The 26,314-nt window shown below is 39.2% G+C and overlaps 1 protein-coding gene across 3 annotated transcripts in view; it reads right to left on the reverse strand.

Annotated features, from left to right (window-relative positions):
- Nucleotides 1-357: 357 nt before the first annotated feature.
- Nucleotides 358-26,314, reverse strand: part of Lrch1 (leucine rich repeats and calponin homology domain containing 1) — a 186,984-nt gene continuing 161,027 nt past the window's right edge. For 2 of the 3 annotated variants that reach the window (XM_046454073.2, XM_046454072.2), the window contains 4 exons: nt 25,498-25,607; nt 22,307-22,444; nt 18,712-18,789; nt 358-2,877 (listed from right to left, as the gene is read on the reverse strand). In XM_046454073.2, coding sequence (XP_046310029.1) covers nt 2,767-2,877; nt 18,712-18,789; nt 22,307-22,444; nt 25,498-25,607 — 437 coding nt within the window. In that variant the 3' untranslated portion in view covers nt 358-2,766. Of the gene's footprint in view, nt 2,878-9,812; nt 11,702-18,711; nt 18,790-22,306; nt 22,445-25,497; nt 25,608-26,314 lie in introns of those variants that run through there. The other variant, XM_058582577.1, reaches the window with a different exon arrangement.

The raw sequence follows: 26,314 nt of genomic DNA on the forward strand, positions 1-26,314 counted from the left end.
CATAGGCTAAGGAACCAGGGTGTGCTTAGAGATGCCTCAGGAGCCACGATCCAGGACTCCGATGTGTCATAACTATATATTTTCTGATAAACTATGTATAAATAGCTACCAAAGTCTTATTTTTGATATTTTGGGGGACTACACTGATAGTTATGTATATATTTTATGCACTGATATAACTATTTTCTGATTCCCCAGAGCTTATATACATATATACAATATGTCGACATATATGCACACACATACGAATTCACAATATATATGATTGCTACAATCTGTTTTGTCAATGATTTTTTTTTTTTGTATGTGACAACAGCCGACCTTTGCACCAGACAGGTAAGTCAATCAGAAGAATGGTTCACACAGATTCAAAGTTTTAATGGCTGTTAAATAATAAAAGGAGGGAATGTGCACTATATACACTGTCTACTTTCAGTACTGTGAGTTGGTCATGCACATTTTATTGCACATATAAACAGTATACAAGGATCTTGTAGACATCTTAGCTATACAAGAACTGGATCTAAAAGAAAAAAAAGCCATTTTACAAAACACTGAAGCCATTCTTATTATACAGCCAACTTCAAAAAATACTGAAAATTAATATCCAAAGAAATATTTTAATTTTGAAAAAAAATCTCTGAAAACAATGATTACACAGAGCTTCACGTTGCCATATATACACGTACAAAAATACTTCAGGACCCTGCATTCTGAATGCCCGTGAAGGTGCAGCCGTCAAAATTCCTTTTTACATCATCAACCTTTGTTGCTTAAATTGTATACGCTCTTTGTTCAAAATACCTTTCATCTTTACATCATTACACTATTTGACAAAACAGGTATTTGTGCAGTACAGGAAAATATTAAAATATATTTTAAGTTAGGTTAAAGTGCACAGTACATTTGATAGGTAATAATTGCTAGCTGCCAATCTAAATTTCATTGTTCAGAAACCTCCGCCCTCCCCCACTGAGGGCGGCCCTGGTGTTGGTTGATGTTGGTGTGTGTTCAACGCACACTGTCCTCTTGATGGCTTTTCTTTTGCATTCACCTTTATGTTTACAAATATGGCTACTGCTGCTCTAGAAACTTCCAATGACTTTCCACAGAGATTGAAAGTGCAGTCAGCATTCACAGAACTTTGAAAGATTGGTGACTGGGGTCACTGTCGCTGCAGCAGGAGTGCACATGTGTGTCACTGCATGACAGGTGGTTGTGACCTGTGAAGCCTTCTGTGAATCTCAGACTAACACAGATGGTCCCTTTCCTTGGGTGGTTCCTTTCATCCTGTTTTGTTCACACTTGCGTCCTCCCTGACCACACAGACTCACACACTCCACTTACTTGACCTCTTCGCCTGTCTTTGTGGTGCAGCTGCCCACAGACTCGCTGACGACCCACGTGGCTTCTCAGGTTTTGCACCAGAGACCACAAATCTTGCAGAACTTTCCAGACTACTGTGAAAAACACCAACTATGTTATAAGAAACTGAGCACATCTACACCTCAGAATCATTTCTTTTAAAACTAGCAATTTTAAGAAGTGCTTATTTCCTGACCCAGGTCCTATGTGCCCTAAGTAATTTCTGATCACTCCATTGAAGCTTCCCTTAAAACTTTTTGGTTAGACAATCATCTTTTTTAATCACCTCCACTCTCCTAGACCATTTCCTCATTATCTACCTTTGGTGCTAGACTCTCCTTAATTACACAAATCACAGTGCAAAACTATACTTCAAGACCCATGATGCTAACACTTACGATTTTGTGTTAAAATGTGAATGTTTTGTGCATAGCAAAAGAAGTATGAATCCAAAAAAATAATTGTTCACATTTTATCTTCAAGTTTAATATGTCTTTTTTTTTTTAAATCCATCACAGCTATTTACAAACAACCTTGGGGTGCTCTCTTGATTTCAGTCAGTTCATTATATTGGGGGACAGTAGGGTTGCTGGAATGTAGGAAACTGAATGGAATGCAGAAATATAAATAAGACCAATGTTCCACAAACCAAAGTGTAACTAATGCCTCCCCAGAAAGTTTTTTTTTTTTTGTTACAGAAGCACCTGTTTTTTGCTTAATAATTTTTTTCTGAATCATATACACCAGAGAACATGATTGAGACCTAGATCTACTGCACACCAAAGAGGATAGAAAATAACTCAATATTTATAATATTAAAATAAAGTGTTTAACCACAAAAAAGCAGTAATAAAATAGTTTCCTAATTTACAATTTGCATCCAAAGGATGAATAACAACTCACTAATAAATAATATTTATATAAATATTTTGTTATGTCGAAAATAGTTTTTAAAAGGCAATGGTCTCAAGAAACTTCTTGAAAAATTTGGTGGTGAAAAACCTGATTGTATCCCCCCCCCCCCGCCCCGCACTAAATCCATAACGAGTTTGGTTTTAATAAAACAGATGTGTCTTGCTGCAAAACAGCTGTGCTTGGCGTTCTGGTAATGGCAGTCGGTGAGCGTGGAAGGTGACGGAGGTGGAGAAAGGCAATGATGTGCTACTTAGTCCTCCACCAGCTCCCTCACTGGTTTCCAGATGATCACCTGTCAAGTCTTAATGGTGGAGGTCAGCTCTGAGAGGTAGGAAGTCCTCCCTGAGACTAAACCTTGTCAATGCAACTAGAGTTGGGGAACTGACAGGTGGCGAGTGGGGGAGAGGGTGGAAGAGGTGCCAGGAGCAGAGTCCAAGATCCCCATGGGAGAACAGTCCAAGCTGACCCAGAGGAGAAGACTTGGTCTCATGTGAACAGAGCCTTCGTGATGGTGACATCGAGTAATGCTTGCACGGTGACACCCACTTTGACCAGGCCTTTCTCTTCAAGGATGTGGTGGGGTAGACAGAGTTTCTCCTAAAAGGAAGAAGAACAAATTTTAGTTGACTGGACTCTAACTGGAAAATCCTGTGACATCACCCATGGAAGCTAAATTGTCATAGGCCTGTTGGATCACCTTGGTCTGGGCTCCTTCCCTGGCTGATAACCCAATGCAAAAGCCTTTTCTTTGTAGGGAACATCATGATTTGTCACATGTGAGAGTTGTTCCAGAAAAGTTCCTAAACCCTTGAAATCTGCCACAGATCTAAACATTTAAGAAACTTTTACATTAAATAGCTGAGCTACACTGAGTTGTTTGAAAAGCACACATCAACAATATAATGGCTTGTGTTCTTAGAAAGCAACATTGCCACTCACCTCTCACACATTTTAAAGGAACTCAAGTCCTCATTTATAAAGACAACACACTATTATACTGACCGGAAACCCTGACTTAATTCATTTTATGTCCTGTGATCTCTGGAATGTATGTTGGAGGACTGGCATCCTTTCTTCATGATTTCAGATGACATACACATTAGAAATTTTAACCACGGTCCTCAGTAGCCTCTTTTAAGGCTCTTTCATAAAACTGTCCAAGACATACTCCTCAATAAAAATACTCCATGAGGTGCTTCTTGAGTATGGAACTTGTCATGCTCCACAAAACAGTTTATAACATGATGAAATAATTTTGCATGTTTGTCCTTTGGTCCCAGTCTGACATCATATAAGGGAATCTCCCAGGGTGTGTCTCCTCAGCCAAGAAAAGACTCCAGTAAACTCTCTCTTATTCACCTGTGGTCTGTTCTCCACAATGGTCCCCGATTATTATTATTATTATTATTATTATTATTATGCACCGAGAATTGAACCCAGTGGTACTAAACCACTGAACTATATCCCTAACCCTGTTAAAAAATGTTATTTAGAGACAGGGTCTCACTGAGTTGCTTAGCGCCTCACTAAGTTGCTGAGGCTGGCTTTGAACTTGCGTTCATCTTGCTTCAGCCTCCCAAGCTGCTGGGATTATAGGCATGTACCACTGCACTTGGCTTCTTTCTTTATTTTTCAATTGGCAAACAAAAATTGTATATATTTACGGCACAACATAAATTTTGACACAAGTATACATTGTAGCATGTTATGAATCAAGCCAATTAAAAATCCATTCTCTCACATTTCTTTTTTCAGTAAGAAAACCAAAAATCTACTCTTAGCAATTTTTATTTTTACTTTTTTGTATTGCTGGGGATTAAACCCGGGATAGGCAAGCACTGCACAAATAACCTACAATGAAGCCCAGGGTTTCCGGGATGTATATATTATTAACTGTAATCACTATATTACACAATAAATCTCTCAAACTTCTTCCTGAGATTTTGTGACCCTTTACCAACATCTCCATGCTGGGCCTGTCCCCCAGCCGCTGGTAACCACTGTTCAACAATCAACTTCTGTGAGATCAGTGTTTTTAGATTAATCATGTGAGATCATGCCGTATTTGTCTTTCTCTGTCTAGTATATTTTGTTTAATATACAATACCCTAGGTTCATCCATGTGTCACAAAAGCCAAGAGTTCCTTTCTTGAAGTCTGAATGTACTGTGTCAAGGCGAGTCTAATTGGGACCTGCATCGGGCCCAGTAGAGTTGGTGCTTGACATGAAGCCACATGTTCTGCAGAGGACCACATCCTTCTGCAGGACTCTCTCTTGAGGAAACAAGCCTTTCAGCTGCTGTCTCAATGCTGGATTCTCCATAAATTATCATCACAGATACAGACATGTTAGACTCAAAAAGGTCTTCAAAATGCTTATGGCATTCAAAGATGCCATAACATCTCCAATAACTTGTTCCACGGTCTCAACTGTCAGTTGAGTGGGTCCTGCGCTGTTTCTCAAATCTCTTATCCCCAGTCCCTATAGCTTCCCTAACTTGTGGTAAGTGCAGAGCACCCCAGACTTGGACCTCAGGCCTTAAGAAATGGCCACATGTACCTGAGTGTCATGGTGCACGCCTAATCCCAGCTACTTAGAAGGCTGAGGCAGGATGATCATAGTTCCCAGGGTCAGCCTTGGGAACTTAATGAGACTGTTTTGAAATAAAATGAAAAGGGTCTGGGGATGTAGCTCAGTGGCAAAGAGTCCCTAGGTTCAATTCCTAGCACACACACACACACACACACACAAAGAAAGAAAAGAAAAATAAATGGTCATATGTGATGGTACACACCTGTAATCCAAGCTACTTAGGAGGCTGAGGCAAAAGGATCACAAGTTTCAGGCCAACTGGGCAATATTCTATCTCAAAATAAGAGGGGCTGTGTAGCCTGGTGGAGAGGGCTGAGCATGCATGAGGCCCCAGTATCCCACACCCAAAAAGAAAAACAGAAATGATCACATGTCCACATAGAGCAGCCAGTTCTTTAAAGCACAATTTTAACCATGATTTCACAAAGTTCCCGGTGGATCAAAATAGCATGACAGTATATATTAGGGAACATGTGAGTTTATGCTGCTTGCCAATTTCATGACCAAATGTCCATGAGAAAAAAGGGTGGTGGTCGTGTCTGCTTTGTGAGTCATGAGCCAGGTTGGGATGAATGATGACAACTCCTTGTGGCATGGTGAGGGGACATCTGCAGCAACCTATCAATGCCAACCCTTTCCTGCCATCATCTGCCATGGGCTTGGGGGAAACTGCCTGAACTGGGGTAGTGGTGGGGTGGGAATAAGTCTTCACTTCATACCAAATGCTACAATCAATTCAAAATCAATGAAAAAGTTAAACTTAAAAAAAAATACCCCCAAAAGATAAACATTTAATATTTTCTCTGACAAATGGATGGGGAAGGATTTTCTAAGCTAATAAAGAAATACTTCTGGGGCTGGGGATGTGGCTCAAACGGTAGCGCGCTCGCCTGGCATGCGTGCGGCCCGGGTTCGATCCTCAGCACCACATACAAATGAAGATGTTGTGTCCACCGAAAACCAAAAAATAAATATTAAAATTCTCTCTCTCTCTCTCTCCCTCACTCACTCTCTCTTAAAAAAAATAAATAAAGAAATACTTCTGTGAGATAAAAGTCACAAAGGAAAAGATGAAAATATTGATTATCTAAAAATTTAAAGCTTCCATGTGTCAAAAAGCCTGGGAAGGCTAATTGTATAATAAAGTGTTGAATATCTCATGCAATTTATGGAAAACTCTACTGAAAGGGAAAAAAGAGAACAGCTATATGTGTGTTGCTTTTGTACCAATGTAAGGTTGAAAAATTGTAAACTGAATCATTGCAAGTCTGGAACTATGGTACCCCTTGCATTGTTCCTGCCCTTCTGTTTTCATTCAGCCTCCTTAAAGATGCCCAGAGATAACCTCAGATCACTCTAATACCTAAAAAGACTAGCACAAGATAACAGAAATCTTCCCCTTTTTTTTTTTAATTAAGGAAGGCATTTCTGGTTATTACATCATAGGAACAGGCTGAAGACTCATGGAATTTCCAACCCTGGTGCTGGGTGAAGGATGAACAGGGCAGCCCTGCCAGAGCTGGGAGACGAGGAGCGGTCCTGCCAGAGCATCTACCCCACTGCATTCCCCCAAGTGCACTCAAAGGTTGGAACAGAGACAGACTGCTATAGAATTGGAATAGATGAAAAATGACACAGAAGAGAAGGGCCTCGAAGGTCCAGGAAGGTGTGGTCTTCCCTTCCAGAAGATCCTTGTACATAATGGACTTAGGCAGAAATAGTTGCACGTGTGCACTGACTTTACATAAACCGAAATTGCAGTGTTATGGGATCCTGGAGGTTTGTTGGGAATGTGACAGCAGGTTCCTAAGATACCCATGGACTTCTTTGGTTGTGTGTTGTGTGTGTGTGTTTAAAGGCACAGCATAGGGTCATAAAGTAATATCCTGCATAAAAATAACACTTCCGACTCTGAAGAACTAATGCTCTGTGTGACTTCTCCACTATTAGACTCAATTAGGTTCACTCACATCTCTCATCCACTCCTCTTTGGTGCCACAGCAAACAGGGTTAGGAAAAGTAGGCAAGCAATGAAGACTAAATGCTAACTGTAAAGACTTCTTGGGTACCTCCATATGCCTAGCACCAAGTCTACAGATTTGCATTGGTCATTTCTTCATGAAAATCCTGCTAGGTAGGCATTAGTATCTCCATTTTACAGGTGAGAAATGGAGGAGACTTCAAGGTAACCTTGCTTTCGTCACACAGCTGGGAAGTCCTGGATCTTAAGAGCCAGGGTTCTTCTCACGACATCATGCTGTTTCCCATAAATTCTCAATCAACTCAGGATGTTCAGTCTTCAGTCATGATATAGGAGGAGGTCCCTCAGCCAAGTTCTTTGATGACAAGTCCCATCAACTACATCAAAGGGGACCAGGGAACCCTCAACTTAGGGAAAGGTGTCAGTTAGCTCTGCCACTCAGCTCCTGTGGCTTCTGTCCCTAGTGAAAGCTGGGGAGGAGGCTGGAAGGTGCAGTTTGACTTGCTGTCACGGCTGACTCTTCTCTCCCTGAAGGTTCTTATGCTCCCACAGAGCTGCACAAAATTCCAGGACAGCCTAAAATGATGTCATTCATTCTAGTCTGTTTCCTTTGGTTCAATATGTTTCTTAAATGTAAAGTTCTGGTACCAAATTATTTGAGCCTTAAAACTATCTGTATCTTATCTTATGTATGAAAGCTTCAAGATCCAATCCTATCACTGAGGGTCAGTTTCTTCCAATGTAAAATGACATGTCAACCTCTTACAGACAAGAGAATCTGTCACACCTTCCTTCCTTGATTCTCTCCTTCAGAGCAGGCTACCCTCTAGCCCTTCCTCTTCCTAGAATACCTGGTTCCCCGCACCCACCTACCCTTTTTCTGTCTTCCCTCCTCTTCCTGCTTCACTTGGCCATTCCTACACATCTTCTAAGTCTTAGTGTAAGTGTCACTGACCCAAGGAGCCTGCATAGTCCCTAAGGCCCCATCAGGGGCAGGTGTCCTGTTCTGCATGTCTTTTACAGAATCTGGTACCTTTATCACCTGTATTCCTCTTTATTTTCTGGAGTCCATAAACTGTGACCTGAAGGCTAATCTAACTCACGGTCTGGTCTGCTTTTGTCAATAAACTCTTACTGGCATACAGCTACACCTATTCTTTTTTGTATCATCTATGGTTGCATTTATCCCACAAAGGCTACCTAAGTGGTCCCAGCGGAGACCATATGCCCTGAAAAATCATGTGTTATCTGTTTCTTTCCAGAAAAAATGCTTGCTGACCCCCTGGTATAGACTGTAAGCTTTTTGAGAACAGGGCCATGGGTCATGGTCTTTTTTTTTTTTTTTTAACCCCAGGGTCTCCCATGAGGCCTTGCACGAAGAGTGCTCATTCAATATTTGAGGAACGACTGAATGAACACAAGAATGAACAACGCTACTGTGAAAGCCAAGAAACTAGATGGACCCTGAGGATCTTAGAGAAGAACGAAGCACACATTCTGTATATCAAGTTGTTTATTGAAAATGACTTTTGAAAGCTGAAGCCTAATTTTAAAAACCAAATTTACTGAAATAAAATCATTTTAAAATATTTTTTCAGGGGCTGGGGATGTAGCTTAGTGGTGGAGTGTGTCCTTAGCATGTGTGAAGTTCTGAGTTCAATCCCAGATCCAAAACAAACAAAAAAATCCCCAAAATATTTATATATAATCCATAATCCATAAAATCTACAAAATCCATAATCACTTTACCACTCTCAGGCTCCAGAAATTTTAATATGTCATCCCTATTTTTCCTCTTAGGTGAAATATTCTTTACCCTTACGACTTATTAGGGGATTGATGTGAATTTTAGAATAATCCAAGCTACCACACACTGAATTTAATTTAATTTTTTACAAACAATTAGTCTTGCGAGATCCATTGCCTCTACATATCTATTTTCTCTAATAAAATCCTACTCAAATGTCTTAGGAGCTCAGCAGAGTTCCTTCATTTCTTGAGTGGGAAAATAAGTGCATATGAATCAGAAGTCCATAAATAAAAGGAACTGGGCTGGGGTTATGGCTCAGTGGTAGAGCACTTGCCTAGCACATGTGAAGCACTGAGTTTGATTCTTAGCACCATATATAAATGAATAAATAAAATAATGATCCATCAATAATTAAAAAACATTTTTTTTGAAATAAAATAAAATAAAAGGAACTATTAGAAATTGTTAGTTGTCACAGATTTTGAAAATCCTGACACTGGATAGGGGGAATTGGAGACAGAGAACACAAATGGCCATTTCAAAAAGAAAGTGTGAATAAATAGCTGCCTCTCTTTATCACGTATTAGAAGGGAGTACTGAAAACAGTGTTTCTTGTGAGAAGATGGAGATTTAGAGAAGAAGTCACACAGCTGAATCTCCGACCCCCTCTCAGGTACTAGGGAGGTCAGCCAGGTATCCCCACTACATCCCCAGGTATCCCAAATAGAAATCAATGGCTTGGTAATGGGAAAATAAGTTCACTCAAAATTTGCTTAAAGGGCTGAATTAATTTTTAGCTAGCATACTACTTAATGGAAAAGCATCATCCAACAAATCCCAAGAAGTGTACTGTGTTCAGGTACAGGTAATGACATGAAAAATGGAGGTATGTCCAAAGAATCCTTTGGATGTCAGGACTGAAATACAAACATAGCTAGAGAACTATGTCAATTCAACACTGAAAACAAAAATCTACTTGCATAGAATAGTTCTACTTAGTTTTTATTGATAGTAATTTTGTTTTCAGGTAACAACCCTATAAGTTTTCTCTTTTCCCCTTTTCCTCCCATAAAGAAGGGGGGAAATACCCAACAGTGGCGACCATTAAAGGGAAGCAAGCCTTACTGCACAGCGAAGCCAGATGAAAACACTGAGACCTACTCTGGGTGCATGTGAAAAACTTATCAGTTGGCCAATAAAAACTTGGAATAATCATCCAAAATGTGTTTATTAAGCAATTTATGGCTCAGGGTGCTCATCAGACATTGTACAAAGGGATTTTATTGTTACAGATCGAAGAGTACAAGATAGCACCAAAGGCAAGTCAGTACATCTGAGAGTTATAGAGACACAACTGAGGTTAGATAACTTTCACATACCCTGTATTTTACCAATCAACACAAAGTCAGGAGAGGAAATCTCAGGCAACTCAAGATATTGTCATGTAAAGAATGTTTCCTGTTAAAATAAACTGATCTGATTTAGCAGCAAGGAATCTTTATAAATATATTCTTTTAACTCTGTGGGTTTTTTCATAATCTCAACTTCCCTGGATTCATGAAAATGTTCAGAAAAATAAGATCATCTTCTTAGTAGTCATGTCTGGGGACGGTCAGCATCAGAGACATTTATCTATCACCTTTTCAATCCAAGAAATAGCATTTGGCAAACAGGATGTAAAATGAAACAGAGAGAAACCAGCTTGGCCTTGGAGCAGGGCCTTCTTATTTTCTAAAAAGACATCCGAGAATCCAGGAACATCTTGGCCTAGATAAGAGTCAACTTGTTGAGTCAACTTGTTTTTTTTGTCTTTTTAATTATGAACTCGTCATACTGCTTCAAAAGCAGAGATGGCTGATATGTGGTCCTTTAAGTTAATTTAAAAATAAAACAGTGTGCTTGCTAACCACAGGAAATTAGAGGTTAAATGGAAATTTCAAGCAATTAGAGAAACTACATTCTTCTAAAGTAAGAGCAATCTTATTATTGTCTCCTGCCATAGTAACCCAAGTCCCAGGACCAAGAATGTTCCATGACTCATGGTTTTATTTGAAAATGAATACAGTCAAATCCATCACATTCTGGACCTGAAATTATTATGTGATGTGGCAGAAAAGCAAAATGATCCATGACTTTGTGCAAAAATAGAAATCCCTCTGCAAAATGCTTTTCTTGGAACTTGAGAGCAGACCTAACAAGGAATAAGTAAAATTGGTGTGTAAACGAATCCTCCAGGTGGCGCCATCACAGGAAGAGACTTCCTTAGAGCACCGCTGCCTGGGCAGAGAGTTTGCTCAGGGTGCAAGTTAGCACCAGGCCTCCTCAGGGTCCCTCACAGCCCCCTTTGCAGGAAACAGGAAGGAATCCAACTGGATGGCCCTCAAAGCAGTCATCCTCCAGATGGTAGTTTTCAGCTTGGTCAACAGTGGTATTATTAAAGATTTTTATAGAGCAAATTAGGCCAAAATGTTGGTTTTCTGTCTCTTCTGCAAGGTGACCCCTCTACAGTTCAATTGTCCAATCCTGAATTAGGATTGGAGTTAAATGGCAATAATTCCATATAGCAAACCCCATCTGTTCCTGTCCTGGAGCCCTCTCCCTGCTACCCAGCACAGCAGAAGCTCACCGCCGCTGTCATCATGTGGACGGGGGAACATGAGGTATGGACACGCTTTGCTGTCCCTGTTGGGTTTCAGTAAGTGAGAGACATTACTGAGTGGGAACTGTATTCTACAGAGTTTGTGCTTCTGGAAAAAAACTGATTTGCAAATGTTCAGAGATTACTGAAGAGAGGGCAAGGATGGAAGTTTGCAAGACAAAGGCTCAAATGGAGGAAGGAGCCTGGAATGGATCAGGGGCCAGAGCAGAGCATTTGGAGGCACATGCAGACGTTACGCGGATAGAGCATTCCAGCAGTAAGTGATATAGACCAGCACTATAAAGAGAACATGGACAAGACAGAAGCCTATAAGGTCCCTGGAGCGGAGGGCAGAGGTTGGTTGTGGGGGTTTCTCCCCGAGTGCCAGCAGAGTGTCAACAGTCTTTCGAATGTGACGAAAATCCAACTGCAGGATGTCATACGGAGAGCAGAGGTCAGCCTATTCCGAGGGCAGCCAGTAGAACAGAAAGAGACAGTGCATACAATTAAAAATACACAGAAGAACAGCTGGAAAGAAGCACACATTTTTGGTTACTAGCAAATGGCAGGAGTAAATCCTTATTTCAAGCAGGTCAAACCTTTTCTACCATCTAAGATTTTTAATCCATTATAAAAGGAAAGTAGAATACCCAACATGCCTTATGAAAACAGGACAAAGAATCCTTCACCTACAATCTCATTTATTCACCATTCTGGCTTCAAACAGTTTTAAGATTCAAGTGGGATACATGTGCTCACCAATGGCCTAAAAATAAGAGCTTGGGACATTAAGGACTTAGCCTTACTAAAAAGTAAATAATATGAACTTTAAAGTTCTCTTTCATCCTCAAATGCATCTTTATGCTAGTCTATGGGAACTGTTTCTCTCTGAAAGTTAACACACCCCTTTAATTTTGTTTTAGGACTACTCATAAAGTCTGGAGAAATAGTTCAAAATGTGTCCTACATGTGACAAAAGGTGCATTAAATTGCACATTTTTGCAAATAACACATTAAACAAAAATCTAAAGGAAGCTTCTGGGATGCGCAGTTAGAATGACAGTACAACCCCAGGTAGGGTCATTACTAAATTCCTTCATCACTACTCAGGTATGGTGGGAGGAGAGGCCTCCATATTTCACCTACTCAACAGTCAACCAACTGTGACAGGAAGCAGATACCCACTGCACCAACTCAGTGCAAAAATGAGACACTCAGTCTTCTGAGTTGACCCCCTGGTGGCCTAATGCTGTCAGGAAGCAGAATTTTCTGATATGCTGAATTCCTACACATGAATTTTAAGCTACAGAACTTAATTGATAACAGCGAGAAAGACAATTTGTGGTTTTGTTGCAAATTAAACAAGGATTGAAAATACGTGTGCTATATCTCCTAAAGGCAATTTTACTTTCACATTAGGCAAAGCATTGAAAAAATATATAGTATATTTATATATTTTTTTACATACTTCACATTAACATTGCTCTTTTATTTTAGCTTCCTTGCTAAGAGGATATAAATCACAGAGCAGCTGAAAACTGAGTCTAAGTTAAAGGTTTTGTCTTGCTTGCATCTTCTGAAGTTAGCTTGTCCTCACATAAACAGAAATAATATCAGGTGGGTTGAAAAAAAATGTTCAGTTTTATTTAATTTACAAAGACAAATATACTCTTAAAGGATTTTTAAGATTAGAAATTCATATTCTAGCTATTCAGATCATGCATATTTCCTCAGAGGATCTGGAGGAACCAGGCTTCTACCATTAAGAGTTTTCTCAAGAACTAGAACAGCTACAATACGCCAGACTACACTGGTGCTGGGCAGATTCTGGTCGAGGATTAACAGATGGGGAAACGTCTAAAGAGAAATTATCTACTGCAGTGAGAATTTTGCATTGCAATGCTGTGCTTGACCAGGGAGATCCCAGCAAAGCAGACATGTGATTTTTTTTTTCCCACAAAAGTTGGTGTTTCCGTGTTAACAGCAAAGCCTTCTATCTCCAGCAAGTACTTCAGTCCATTTCCCAGAACTCTATGGGGCACGCACGTCTGGTCGGCATCTCAACAGCCACCATCAAAGAACGGGTGTCCGACACCTGTGCAGTTCCCAGGTGCCCATTCAGAAGTGCAGTCCATACAAAGGAAGGAAGCACACAACACTCCTCTCATCCAGGTAGCAGTATCATTATGTCACAGAGGCTGGGCTTCATTCAAGTGGGTGAGGCCTAGATCCAAAGCCTCTGGGTGGTTTAAATTAAACCACGACATCCAAAGAAAAACAAAAGGGTCTAAGCCCATCTGGTAGGGAAAATCTGAACCGTCACAAGCACCATGTAGATTGTGGCTGCTGTGGCCACCTGAGAACCATCAGGTTCCACCCACATCTCAGAGCCAACAGCAGCCAGCTCTAGCCCCTGCCAGGAGCCCAGGAAGCCAATCAGGGCTGACATTTCCAAGGGAACTTAGAATGTTCTGATTGTTGTGCTTGCCAAAATTTAGCCCCAATGAGCAGGTCTTAGGGATGATATTTCTGAAAAGTGAAATAGGAAAAAACTAAAACCCAAGGAAATTTAAAGAGGTAAAACCTCACCATGTGTTTACAGAATATCTGTAATGTTTGAAGTGTTTGAAAAACACAGTCAATTCTCTCAAGCACCCCTAGAGGCAAGTGTGGGGATGTACATTTCAATTCCAGTAAGCAACAATCACAATCAGCAGAGGTTAAATGATCTGGTTACAGTGAACACAAGGACATGACTGAGATCGGCTCAGATTCCCTACATGCTATGGACAGAAACAGAAATGTAGACAGATCTGTCAAAGGGTTTAATTTTCATAGATGTTCTGGGTGTCACATAGTCTAAATTCTAAAAGCTAACTATATGCAAACAGAAGTTTTATTTAACACTTTGGAATATATTTAATTTAAATATATTTCTAAAACTCACTATGTTTATAAAAGTATTTTTAATCTAAAATATCGTGGCACAGGAATGTTGACGGTCATTCCAAAAAAGTCCAAATTCACAGACATGTGTAATGTGGCCAGGAAGGAAAAGAATATAGAGGATTTCCAGTAACTGCCAATTTTATGAACTTAGAGGTAACACTAATTATTAATTAGTAACTAGTTTATCTCAAAACATAATTAAAAACTTTTCAAAGGTGCTATTTCTAAAATGATTTATTCTCAACCATGCACATATGAAAGACCATCAAACCATTAGCCAGAGGTGACCAGCAGGCATATCTCCCAGGGAAAGGATGCTTATGTAAACAGCAGCACAGACTACCTAAAAATGAAGCACTGATTTTACAAGCTATAGATGGGATCTTTTAAAAAATGAATTTACACACTAGTGTAATAATAAACCTGTCAGTCTATATCTCTGGTTATTCAACCTCAGAATTAACCAATATAAATGCAACACTGAAATAGATATTACAATAAGAATCCCACTCTCCCTCCCCCAAAACTGTGTGGGTTATGATTTAAAATGATACAAAAGTCATTGATTTAGGGGAAGGGAAGGAGAGATACAAGGCTCAAGAATGAAACGAAACGTATTTCTCCTTGAGATGAAAGCAAATAAACAAAAAAATAATGGCTTCAATTCATATACCGTCTTTGAATCACAAAAAAATGTGACCAGTTACATAATGTAAGTGACCTAACCCTCACAATAGGTGTGTAACAGAAAAGCTACCACTATTACTTTCAGATCTAAAATCTCACTATAAAGCACAACAAAAGTAAAAAGAAGAAAAACTCAGCTATAATTCCACTTACACTGAAACCATCATTGTTAGCCTCTGAACTATGTTAAGCTTTTAGTTTTAACTCCATTTGGCTGGTGCAGAAGCTGAGGGACACCAATGACCTGTGCTTGTGGACATGGGATGAAAACATCCTCCTATAGACCTAAAAGGACCCTGGGCTGCCCACACAGGCAGGAAGGGGCCAGTGGCTATCGAGATGTCTGCCACCCACCTCAGATGAGTCCCTGTGTGCTTTCTCTCTGGAGATACAACAGAGATGAAGGGCCAGGCAGTTAGAAACCAAGTACATTTCTACTTCAAGTCCCCTCATCTAAAGATGAAGGGTAAGTCTGTTCAACTAAGGACCTTACTCCTTACAGAGTTCTGAGATCAAGGACACTTATTTAAAATTGAGTAGATCAATTTCCCTGGTGAACCAAACATCTATTCTTTAATAATTTTAAGGCTTCATAAATTAAAGAGATTTCTTTCTCCCAGAGAGAACATTAATGAGAGCTCTAAAACAACCCTGAGTTTGGATCCATTTGGAAACCATGAATCTGACACAAAGGTCAGAAGCCAGCTACAACCAAACTGACTCAGAAATGGAAAAAGAAACTCAGCAGATTCATAAATGGCCCCATGAGCCCAAGGCCTAACTAGACTCAGATTCACAGGTGATACATAACTTTCTCCTGAAGGATTCAGAAGCCCAACTAAGTCCTGTCCTCCAGACCAAGTTGATGCTAGCGCAGAGGTCAAGGACAGCTGCATGATCTGACCATCTGGCCTCAGTACCACAAAGGATACAGATGCTGCTAACACTGCCTACAAGTCTGCATGGAGCCAATGAAAGAAGCCATGTTTACTGAAAATCAGTTCAGACACTCTACTATAAAAACTGGGTTTAAAATTCCACCTAAGGACAGTCTTGAACACTGCCCTCTACTATTTATCCAGTAAATTTAGGTACTATCCAGATCATCCTGCATAAATACACTTCCTGGGTGCTCAACAAACCACAAGCTGCTACATCATATATGGCTATTTCATGAACCCCGGGGTGAAAAGCTGGGATTGTGCTCGTAGGGACTTCTAAAAAAAAAAAAAATACAATGAACTATAATGATAGGAACAAATGACTTCATATGTAATTGTTTAACTAAATCTGCTCAGCTACTGTTTTCCACTCATGTGCTCCTGATAGACCATATGAGCTACTCACCCTAACTTCAGTTTGTAGTTTTAAATGGTGGTTCTATTAAAAATAGACTTAGAGTACAGCTGTGAAGTCTCAGTCTTTATGACTTACCATTGTCAACTAGGTAGTTAGCTTATAAAATGCAGAACTCAAGATCTCTGGGGTATGAGTGTATGTATAAGCTATGGATAAAGAAAGTAAAGTTTGCAGAGTAGAGAGAATTAACTGTGTTAAAAACTGAAAATTAATGAATATATATAAATTTTTTACCTAGGAATTAAGTTTGATTGAAGGCAAAAAAGTAATAATGCAGGTCCTCTGTGACTTTTCCGTACCAATCTTTCAAAATGCCTAATTATAGATGGAATGTTTCTGCAAGTGTTCTTATGATAACACTTTTTTAGTGTAAACCATCAGTTGTAGGGAGCCACATGTACATTCAAACATTGACACTCTTTAAGAAGTAAAAGGAACATATGTGTCTGAGAGGGAGGGAGCCATTGGACCCCACAATTTACTGCAATAGCCCTAAATGGAAACATGTCCTTATGCATTCTGTGAGATGAAAACATGCTGTTTTGAGTATAGAACAAGACTTTCCAATTGTCTTCCATTTGGGAATTTCTGGTTTTCCACTAGAATAATTCTTTCTTGTTTTAACATTCTTACTAAAGAATTTTAATTGGCCACTAGCTTTTTCTAGTAGCAATGACCTTAAAAGAACTCTAAGGCACTGTAAAATGCTGTTGCATCATCCATTAGGATGGAAATAAATGTGTGTATACACACACACACACACAAACAAACAACACACACATATATACTCACACAGTAGACTTGAAAAACACCTGAAACCTTAAGAATAATTTTTTTAAAATTCCAAGGGATATACTTCTTACTAAGCATAGTTAATTGGAACATCAGCAAAAAAGGTCATTCCATTCCTCTATCTTAACCTGCTTTGGAATTATGTGTTACCTATTAGTGTTAGGAGCACTATGCTAGGGGCATAAATCAGAAACTGTAATAAATCTTGCTCTGCATTTTTATGGCAATTTTATTTACTTTTTCCTACTTGAAAAGGAAATTGTAATCACCAGCTTACTCTAGAGAAATGGGTAAGGACATCCCCATTTCATTTTGTATCACTGCAAGCCAAAAACAAAAACCTGCACTGATGAGTTTTAAATCATCCCAGGGGGCTAAGGCCATAACTCCTCAGTGCTTTCTAGTCCAGACACGAATAATCTGTCATCTGGAACTTGGCATGGGAGTTTTGATTCAAGCAAGGAAATCTTACCAGGCCAAGAAAAAATTAAATTATTAGTAAACGTATGCAAGAATTTTCACAAATAGTCAAAGTCAAAGATGTATATGTAGTATTAAAATGCACATATACAACACAGACACAGACTCACACTATTGGAAGTGGAAAGCAGAACTGATCACAAAGACATCTGGTCTATTAGATAAAAGTTATATTCTTTTATAAAATGAATTTATAAGTCTCTTAATTGATACAGCTCCCAGTTAAGGATTATGCTTTCATAATGCTCTCCTTTTCCTCAAGAAAGATTAGAAGCCTCTTGCCAACCCCACACCATCTCTTAATCTACTAAATTAAAACAAGAAGGGGATATTAAAAAAAAGACACAACAAGGGGAAGAAAAGAGGCCAGAAGGGTAGGATCACTTTGGTCAATTCCAAAAACTCCTACCGCTGAGTAGAACTACTGAATATTAATTCTTTCACATGTTCAAAAACAGTATCTCATGACAAGATTTTTAAGTTGCTCTATGCTGGAATTTTAGGAAAAACAGAAGAAATCATAGGAAATAAAATTGCTATCCATTTCCATTTATTACAGTGATGGCTACAGAGAACTACCAACTGGTCCTAGAGCAGACCACAGGAGGAAAGGTAAATGCAAACAGTTCATAAATCATAAAGCAACACCCAAGCATTGTTATTATTATCCTTAATAATAACAATGATTATCATATTTTCAGTGTTCAGTATTTGATTCACATACTCAAAATGCAACTACAGGGAATGAAAACCAACAGTTACTAGGGCTACTATAGGTCTCTTCTTTAGAGCTCTGAATAAGGAAACCATCAGCTTCAAAGTTCTATGGAACTTGCTCATTTATAGCCTCAGCAACTTCTGTTCTCAGGCTAGAGAATCTACTGATTCTCATTTATCTAGCTGATTAATTTTTTTCCAGCTTGGAATTTCACATTTATTTCAAAACCTTAAAGAAATTATTATCCCTTTTCCCTCAGCATTGAACATACTCTATAAAGCCATATTAATATCACTGCTCATGTCCCCCAAGAAATAGAACAATTTAAATTAAAATTTTATATAACAAACCCCAAGATTATTCCTTGAGAAAGGTTGAGACTAAAAAAGAATGTGCAAAGCTTTACATACACTAAATGGTTCTAACACATACATGAAATAAAATTTTTACTAAGACATGGTTATTTGAACAAAGTTTGATGTTACCTCTGGTACTCCCAGTTTTCGGCATGCTTCCAAAAAGTTTTCCACATTTCTTCTGCATTTGGCCATGCTAAGTTTGGGCTATAAGTACAAATGCACAGAAATACCATATTATTAAAATAAAAACATTACTGAGAAACATCCTTCTAAAGATAAAATTTGTTAATAGTTTGGGCTGTATTCTTGAAGACATTGTGTGTGTGTATGCTTACAGATGTATACTCATATAAGTATGGATATGGATATATAAGATGTATATATACCAAGATGCATGCAAAGTTTTCTGCATACATATACATACATACATGTGTATGTGCATGCACACACCACACACACACTCCTACACACACTTTTTATGGGAACATATTGCTGTGTAACCTGCTTTATTTCACTCAACTATATACCTTACACATCACCTTTCTGCATCAACAAACATTTCTATAGGAAAGGTTTAATTCATTAGGCTAAGTAATTGCCTCAGCAAAGTGACAGATTTAATCAGAAAGATGTAATGAGGTAATCAGCACCAAAAACAGTGGGTGTTTAGGATTTAACCCAAAGCATCTCACCACTGAGTTGACTTCTGTTACAGATGACTTTGAAAGTGTGGGATGGATAATAGGTTCACTTGATTCATATGCTCTAATTTTTGCATGGAAAATTTTAAACTCTTTCCTGATAAATTTTAATATTCCCCTATTAGTTTCCTTAAGAGAGAAGCAAGAAGCATGACTGATCCCAACAGTCCCGTATAGAAGCCATGATTTACAAAGACTACCCTTATCCTGTTAATAATGAGAGTGAAGTACATCTTACAGGGACTCAAGCCAATCATCATTGAAGTCTAAACCTGTGCAGCATTTATTAAATAAAAGAAAATGAAAGGGTATCCCTCATTCTCCTCTACCTACAAAGAAGAAAGCAAGCATGTTGCCCCCTTCCCTTCTGGAAGGCTAAACAAATCCTTCATATTGGCTAGAAAGGGAGTCATGCCCCTCAGCTGGGCTGCATAAGCTGTGACAAGCAGCTGCCCGGGTGGTTTTGCCCTCGCCCCAGAACATCTTGGGACATGCTAATGGTACAACACAACCATACTTATTGTTTCCTAAGTGTTAGATGCTACACTTGATATAAAGAACAACTGTGCGACCAAAAGATGCAAACCATGTGGTCACTTAGCTCAAGTGTAGCTGGAAACATTAACAAGCTAAAGGAAACTATAATATAAAATAGGACAGTTCTTAGTGGGGAAGGAGTTACTATAAGGGAAAAAATACAAACGACAAGGAGACCCGGTAGCAAGGAGTCAAGAATGGTTTACATCTTGTAAACACTGAAGTAGCAGAGAACTGGGAGCTGGGGTTGCTGAAGGCCAAGCAGATGAGGTAGGCAGCAGCCTTCCAGGCAGAGAACTGCCTGCCCATAGACTGGAACAGAGAGCAAAGGCACAGACTAGATAGCAAGCAGACTCCAGGCCAGAGGTGCCTGGTGGCTGGGCCTATCAGAAACAGCTCACTTCAGCAGTTTAATATTTTGCACAATTGAAAAAAAAAAAAAAAAGAAACTCATTGCAGTTTGGGTGAATGGACATGCAGAAACCAACTGTATCTCTTAAAAGAAAAAATGTAATGTAACAGCACAGGCTAAAATCTATTACATGCCTTAAAACAGATATTTAGGAAGAGTTTTAATGACAATGGGGGAATATTTAGGTTTTAATAATAAATTTTATAAATCCTAAAGAGTATACATCAGAGAGAAGATCATAATCAAGCATAAACATACAGAAAATGTGAGTAGTAAAGAAGAAGGTTAATCATGACTATCTTTGAGCACTAGGAAAAGGATGATCTGTTTTTCTTTTTTTAATATTTATTTATTTACTTATTTTGCTGTGCTGGGAATTGAACCCAGGGCTTTATAAATGCTAGGGAAATGTTCTCCTGCTGAGCTACATCCCTAGTGCACTCTTTTGTTTTTCTTTATTTTTTCTAATCAGGCATTATTTTCTCAATTAAAAAATATAATATCATAAAAAGGCAAAACTGAAAAGATTTCTAAAGCACTGTATTGTTTGTCTGGAAAAGTGAATAAATAAACAAAGTGTATATAGGTTCGTGACTCAGAGTGTCCTCTGGCACCTTATCAAAGGATAGCTGTTTGTTCCTGTTGGAGGCTGAGGACTCAGTGTCTTTTGCATAATTGGGGAAACATAATAAAATGAGAACATGGTGCGTGGCTCAGGCAACTTATGGCTGTTTGGACCCCATCTGCAAAAGATACCAGAATGTCTCTTATTGGATCAGAGGGTAGAATTTGTATCCTCCACTGAGGCTATTAGAGGCAGATTTGAAAGAAAAGCCAAACTGGGCTCTCCACAAGTCACACTTTTGAAGGGAAAAATGCATTCAATATTATAGAAAAGAAATTGACAGTTGAAATGGGATCATCGGCTCACTTTTCCTACAGCCAAGAGAAAACAAAGTAGGATTAATAATGCCATCATGAAACTTTCCTGGGCACAGGGATGGGGACAGGGCTTCTCATAAGCTTTCTCCCAATACACTGAATACATTGTACCTTGAGATTAGGAGCTAAGGATTCTTAGCATCTGCTCTCTATATAATCATGAGTGATAGTAATGGTTCACCTTTGTGTGCGTACCCTCTGTCGTAAGTCATCTCACCCTCGCTAGGACAATGCCATGACAGAGAAGAGCAAACCGAGTTCAAGACAGAATATACAACTTGCCAAAGTCCTACCTATGACTGTCAGACACAGACCTAGAATTTTCATCCAAACTTTACATTCTTAGCTCTAAACTCTGCTGCCTCCCGTAATGCAGCGCTGCGAGGAGAAATTCTTCTTTCTTCTCTGTCTAAGCTCTATGTGAGTTTCAAAGACAAGCTTATCCCTGATGCCCTCCCTCACACCTCAGCAACCACAGAACAGACTGCAGCTCTCTCTGGCTCACATGAGGACAAGGACCCCATGTGCAGGTTTTGTTTCCCCCATAGGGGAGATGAGAAATTGGGGGGCACTGATGGAGCCCCACTGGTCCTCATCTTCCCTGCTCTCTCCAGGAAGTCTCTGGCACAGAGAGATGGAGAAAGGGTGGAATACATGATTGGCTAACGGACCTCTGGATTAACAGGTCATTAATAATTTCCCACAGAATGCACATCTTTTTAGGACAACCCTAAAATCCCAATGATGAAAAGGGGGAAGAGATTTCATTTAGAAGGGAAGCCACTAACTGCAAGAGCTTTCTAAAAAGACCCTCACCGTTGGAATAAGGCTGTGTGAGAAATGAATCTTTACATTCTTCTAGTCTTGAAGTTAGCACCATGAGCAGTAATTTCTTTAAACTCGATGTCTGAAATAAAGTTTGTTTTTCCTTGCCATTTACATGTTTAGTTTTCAATGTCATCCCTTCCTAGTGAAATGCCACTTCACTCAGACCCATTCCTTTGTTCTGGGCTTCTAGTTGTCTGGGGCCCAACAGAAAGGATCTGAATGGGGTCCCAGGGATCCCTCTGGCATCCTTAACCAGAAATACTGTCTCAAGAGTCTGCTTATGTCATTCAGTGGTACTTACAACTGCAGGTGAGGGGACATGGATGCTTGCAACAGACCGTGGGCGAATGTGATTGACCAGGTGGCAGAGGACAACGCCATCCATTAGGGCCGCGCCCAGGTCTTCGTGTAGCGTGACCTTGAGCCGCATCTCGATGCTCTGTGGGGGGGAATCAGAAGGGAGTCAGTTACTATGGACACTGAGGCCACTGAGGGTAAAATACAGGGACAAGTATTCATGAACCAAGTCCCCAATCTCTTAATGCAGACAAGGATTAAGAACACCTGGAAAATGCTGACATTATTTAAATATTTTCAAACAATATAAACAATCTCTTGGCATAAAAATAGAATTTAGTTATGTCCAAAATTTCTAATTGAAATGACAGGAACAATGACATCACTTCTTGAGTTCAATGTTCCTCGGCCTTAGCTATGAAAACACAAAAACAGAATGAAGCGATAAATCAGAACCAAAACTGGGAGTGGTTCAGATCATCTGCAGGGGGTGGAAGAGGGATTCAGGATTGACTTGCTCTTAGACAATGTTTTAGTTGAGACATCAATTATTGTCGTTTTTCAAGGGAAAAAAAAAGTTATTCTTTATATCTTTTACTTCTTCGCTGAGATTTTCTAGTTCTTTGTTGAAGACACCATTTTTTCCTTTCCTGCAATTATATTCGTCATTGCTAAAAATGTATTTTTATCATAGGTACTTTAAAATATTTGCCAAGTGAACTGGGGTTGTGGCTCAGGAGTACAGCACTTGCCTAGCACGTGTGAGGCACTGGGTTCAATCCTCAGCACCACAGATAAATAAAATGAAGGTATTATGTCCACCTACAACAAAAAACAAACTTTTTTTGTTGGGGCGGGTATTGGGATTAAATTCAGGGGCACTCAACTACTGAGCCATATCCCCAGTCCTATTTTGAATTTTATTTAGAGACAGGGGTCTCATTGAGTTGCTTAGCACCTCGCTTTTGCTGAGTCTGGCTTTGAACTCATGAGCCTCCTGCCTCAGCCTACTGAGCTACTGGGATTACAGGTGTGCGCCACCGCACCCAGCTCAAAAAAACATTTTTTAAAAATATGTATTTGCAAATTTCAACATCTCTGCCAGATCAGTGCTGTCATCTGTGTTCACTTTGTTATCTTCCCGTTCCTTGGTGGGGTGAGTGGTTTTCAGTTGAAACCTAGACATTTTTATACTACGTTATGTGAATCTGAATCCTATTCAAACCTCGGGTTGTTTTTTGAAAGCTGCCCTCGCAGAAGGGGGAAACTTCTAGTCTAGTTACTGTCAGGTGAATGTGGAAATCCAGGTTTTCTATTTGGTCTCAGTTGGCCAGGGGGTGGGGAAGGGTGGAAATCCATACTCCCGGGTGGTCTCTGCTGGCACTGTGTGAACAAAAAGGTTCCTTACTAGCAGCAGGGATCGGGTTGCCCACTGCCTTCTCTTTCACCAGCCCAGAAGGGCAGGAGTCAATCCTTTTGATTAAGCAGTGAGGCTGGGACCATGGTTTCTTCCCTCTGGGGTTTAGCTGTCGAGCAAATTTAGGGTCTAAAGGTTTTCTGTGCTGCTAGATTGCCCATTTCCTGATTGGCTAGAGGAAGTAGGCTTTTGTTGGGGCTTTTCCTTTTTCTTCCAAAATCTGCGACTTTTAGAGTTTATAACTCCTTCAGCTCTTTGCCTCTGAGATATCTGAGGCAAAAAGAAAACCCACGGAGCTCACTTGTTTCTCAAGTCCCAAGGACCTCAGCCAGTCTCCCATCTTCTCTTAACCTTTCAGAACACACCCAGATGTGCTTAGTGGGAGCAGAGGAAAAGGTGTGTCTATTCCATCCTCTTGGGAGCAGAACTAGAGAAATTCATTTTAAGACCTTGAATACAAGTTTCTGCTTTGCAACAGAAGCTCCTTTTAACTAGATAACTGTTTATGAATGGTTGGCTTAATCTGGTGATTTGCAATAAATAAAATATTGAAAAACTGTGTGTATAACAGAGTTGTATAAATCTCCTTCCAAACTCTCCTGTGTGTAGACACCTAATATTTTCAGGCCCTCTTTTAGTCAAACACACAATCAATATGACCCAAGTTTAAGATAAAATGATAAGAAACTGCTCTTTGAGAGACCATGCTAAGTTCCTGATCTTATTTTCACTTATATTAGGAAGTTGACCTTCCAAATTTATAGCACATCTAAATACAATGGGCAAGTGACATCCAAACACTCTTATGCTTGTTAAATCAAACACAGTGACTTAAATTGATGCCAAGAGTTTTTTTTTTTTTTTTAATTCTTCCCCCTTGACTGCTTGCTAACCCATATGTGGAATACCATCTGCAATAACAAATGTGTAGACTTATCTTGGCTTGGGTTTTATTTATAGGACTCATTGCTCCTTTGTAGAATTCACTGCTGTCTGAAACTACATATTTATTTGTTTCCTTCTTATTTAGTATCTCTTCCCCAAGATGACAGGATTCATTAGAGCAGGGGCCTTATTTAGCTCTTTCCATACGCATGACCTAGAATATGGCCTGGTATAGACTGGTGGTCAGTAAACATTTGCTTGTGAAAGGAGATTTAACATAAAACCTGCATCCTCCAAGAAGCTTCTTAACCTCTCCTAGGTCATACTTCTCTTCAAATGTAATAAACGTATGCCGCAATTCATAAAGTGCTGCCTTTAATAACTAATACCAACTTCTTCTCCCTCGGGGACTGGTTCATATACTGCTATTTCACCTTCCATCTACAATCTTCCTAGGTACACATAAAGTCCCCGAGGATACACAAATATCTATGGAGTTCCCATCAGGAACCGGAAAATTACAACAAGGAACCAGACAGCTATGGTCTCTGCCATCACCAAGCTTAATATCCCCAAAGGCGCCCCGTGCAAGACTTCATCTTTCAGAGGAATTCAAATGGTTTGCTTAGTACATGATTGATTTAAAGACTCTGACCAGTTTTGGGTACAAAATGAAGACCTCTGTAAACATCTTTAAATTCATAGAGTATTATCGTTAAGCAAACAAACAATGGTGTGTTATTTTAAAGTATACCATAATTAAAACAATGCTACATTTATACGTATGTATAAAGGAAACCCCTGTAGGGGAGATCACAACTACTTTTTGAATATATAAAATGTGGCTTGGGTTCTGAAAATTATTATTTAGTTATACAATATTTCTTGGGTACCTCACGGAGTTGCTCCACCAGCTCTTTCTCTTCTCTCATCTGTTCCATTTTCCTCCGAATTGTAAACTGTGGGTCTATAGATTCCAAATTTCTCTGAGGTCTTAGAAACACTACAACAGAAAGGGAAAAGATTGTTAGGCACTTTCTTGCTCAGGTTGCAAAATATATATATGTATGTGTGTGTATATATATATATATATATATATATATATATACACACACACACATATATATGTATATATATGTGTATATATATATATGTATGTATATATATACATACATATATATATGTATATATATGTGTATGTATGTGTGTGTGTGTATATATATATATATATATATATATATATATATATAATTTCTTTACTCATCCCAAATAACTAATTTTCCATGCACAGAAGTAAATTCCAAGTTTACAGGGGAAAGCCTGATTCAAACAATCGAAAGGAGATTATATGTTAAATTACTCAGAGTTGAGTGAACTAAGAAGCTATGGCATTTGGTGATGTAAACTGGATCCAGGGAAGGGTTTGGGCTGTAGAGACCATTCCAGGCCACTTCTCAGACAGATGTTGTCTCTCATTTTTCTACTGTCTTCATTCTAACTTTTAATTTACACTCAAAATGCTTTCATTAAATTCAAATAACTTATCTCAAATAAGAAGACTCTAGAATTGCTTTACATGCTAAAAATTAATGTAGGCTAATGTTTTTCTTGACATAATATTTTCAAAAGCTTGGGTTAAGAAAGAAGTGATGACACACAGAATTACGTATTTGAGTGTGGAGTGGAAAACTTCTGCCTTCTATCATGTCG

The sequence above is a fragment of the Marmota monax genome, unplaced genomic scaffold (genome assembly GCF_021218885.2).
Source record: "Marmota monax isolate L192 unplaced genomic scaffold, Marmota_monax_Labrador192_F-V1.1 WCK01_AAM20220418_F8-fsc00011, whole genome shotgun sequence".
In the NCBI taxonomy this organism is placed as follows: domain Eukaryota; kingdom Metazoa; phylum Chordata; class Mammalia; order Rodentia; family Sciuridae; genus Marmota; species Marmota monax.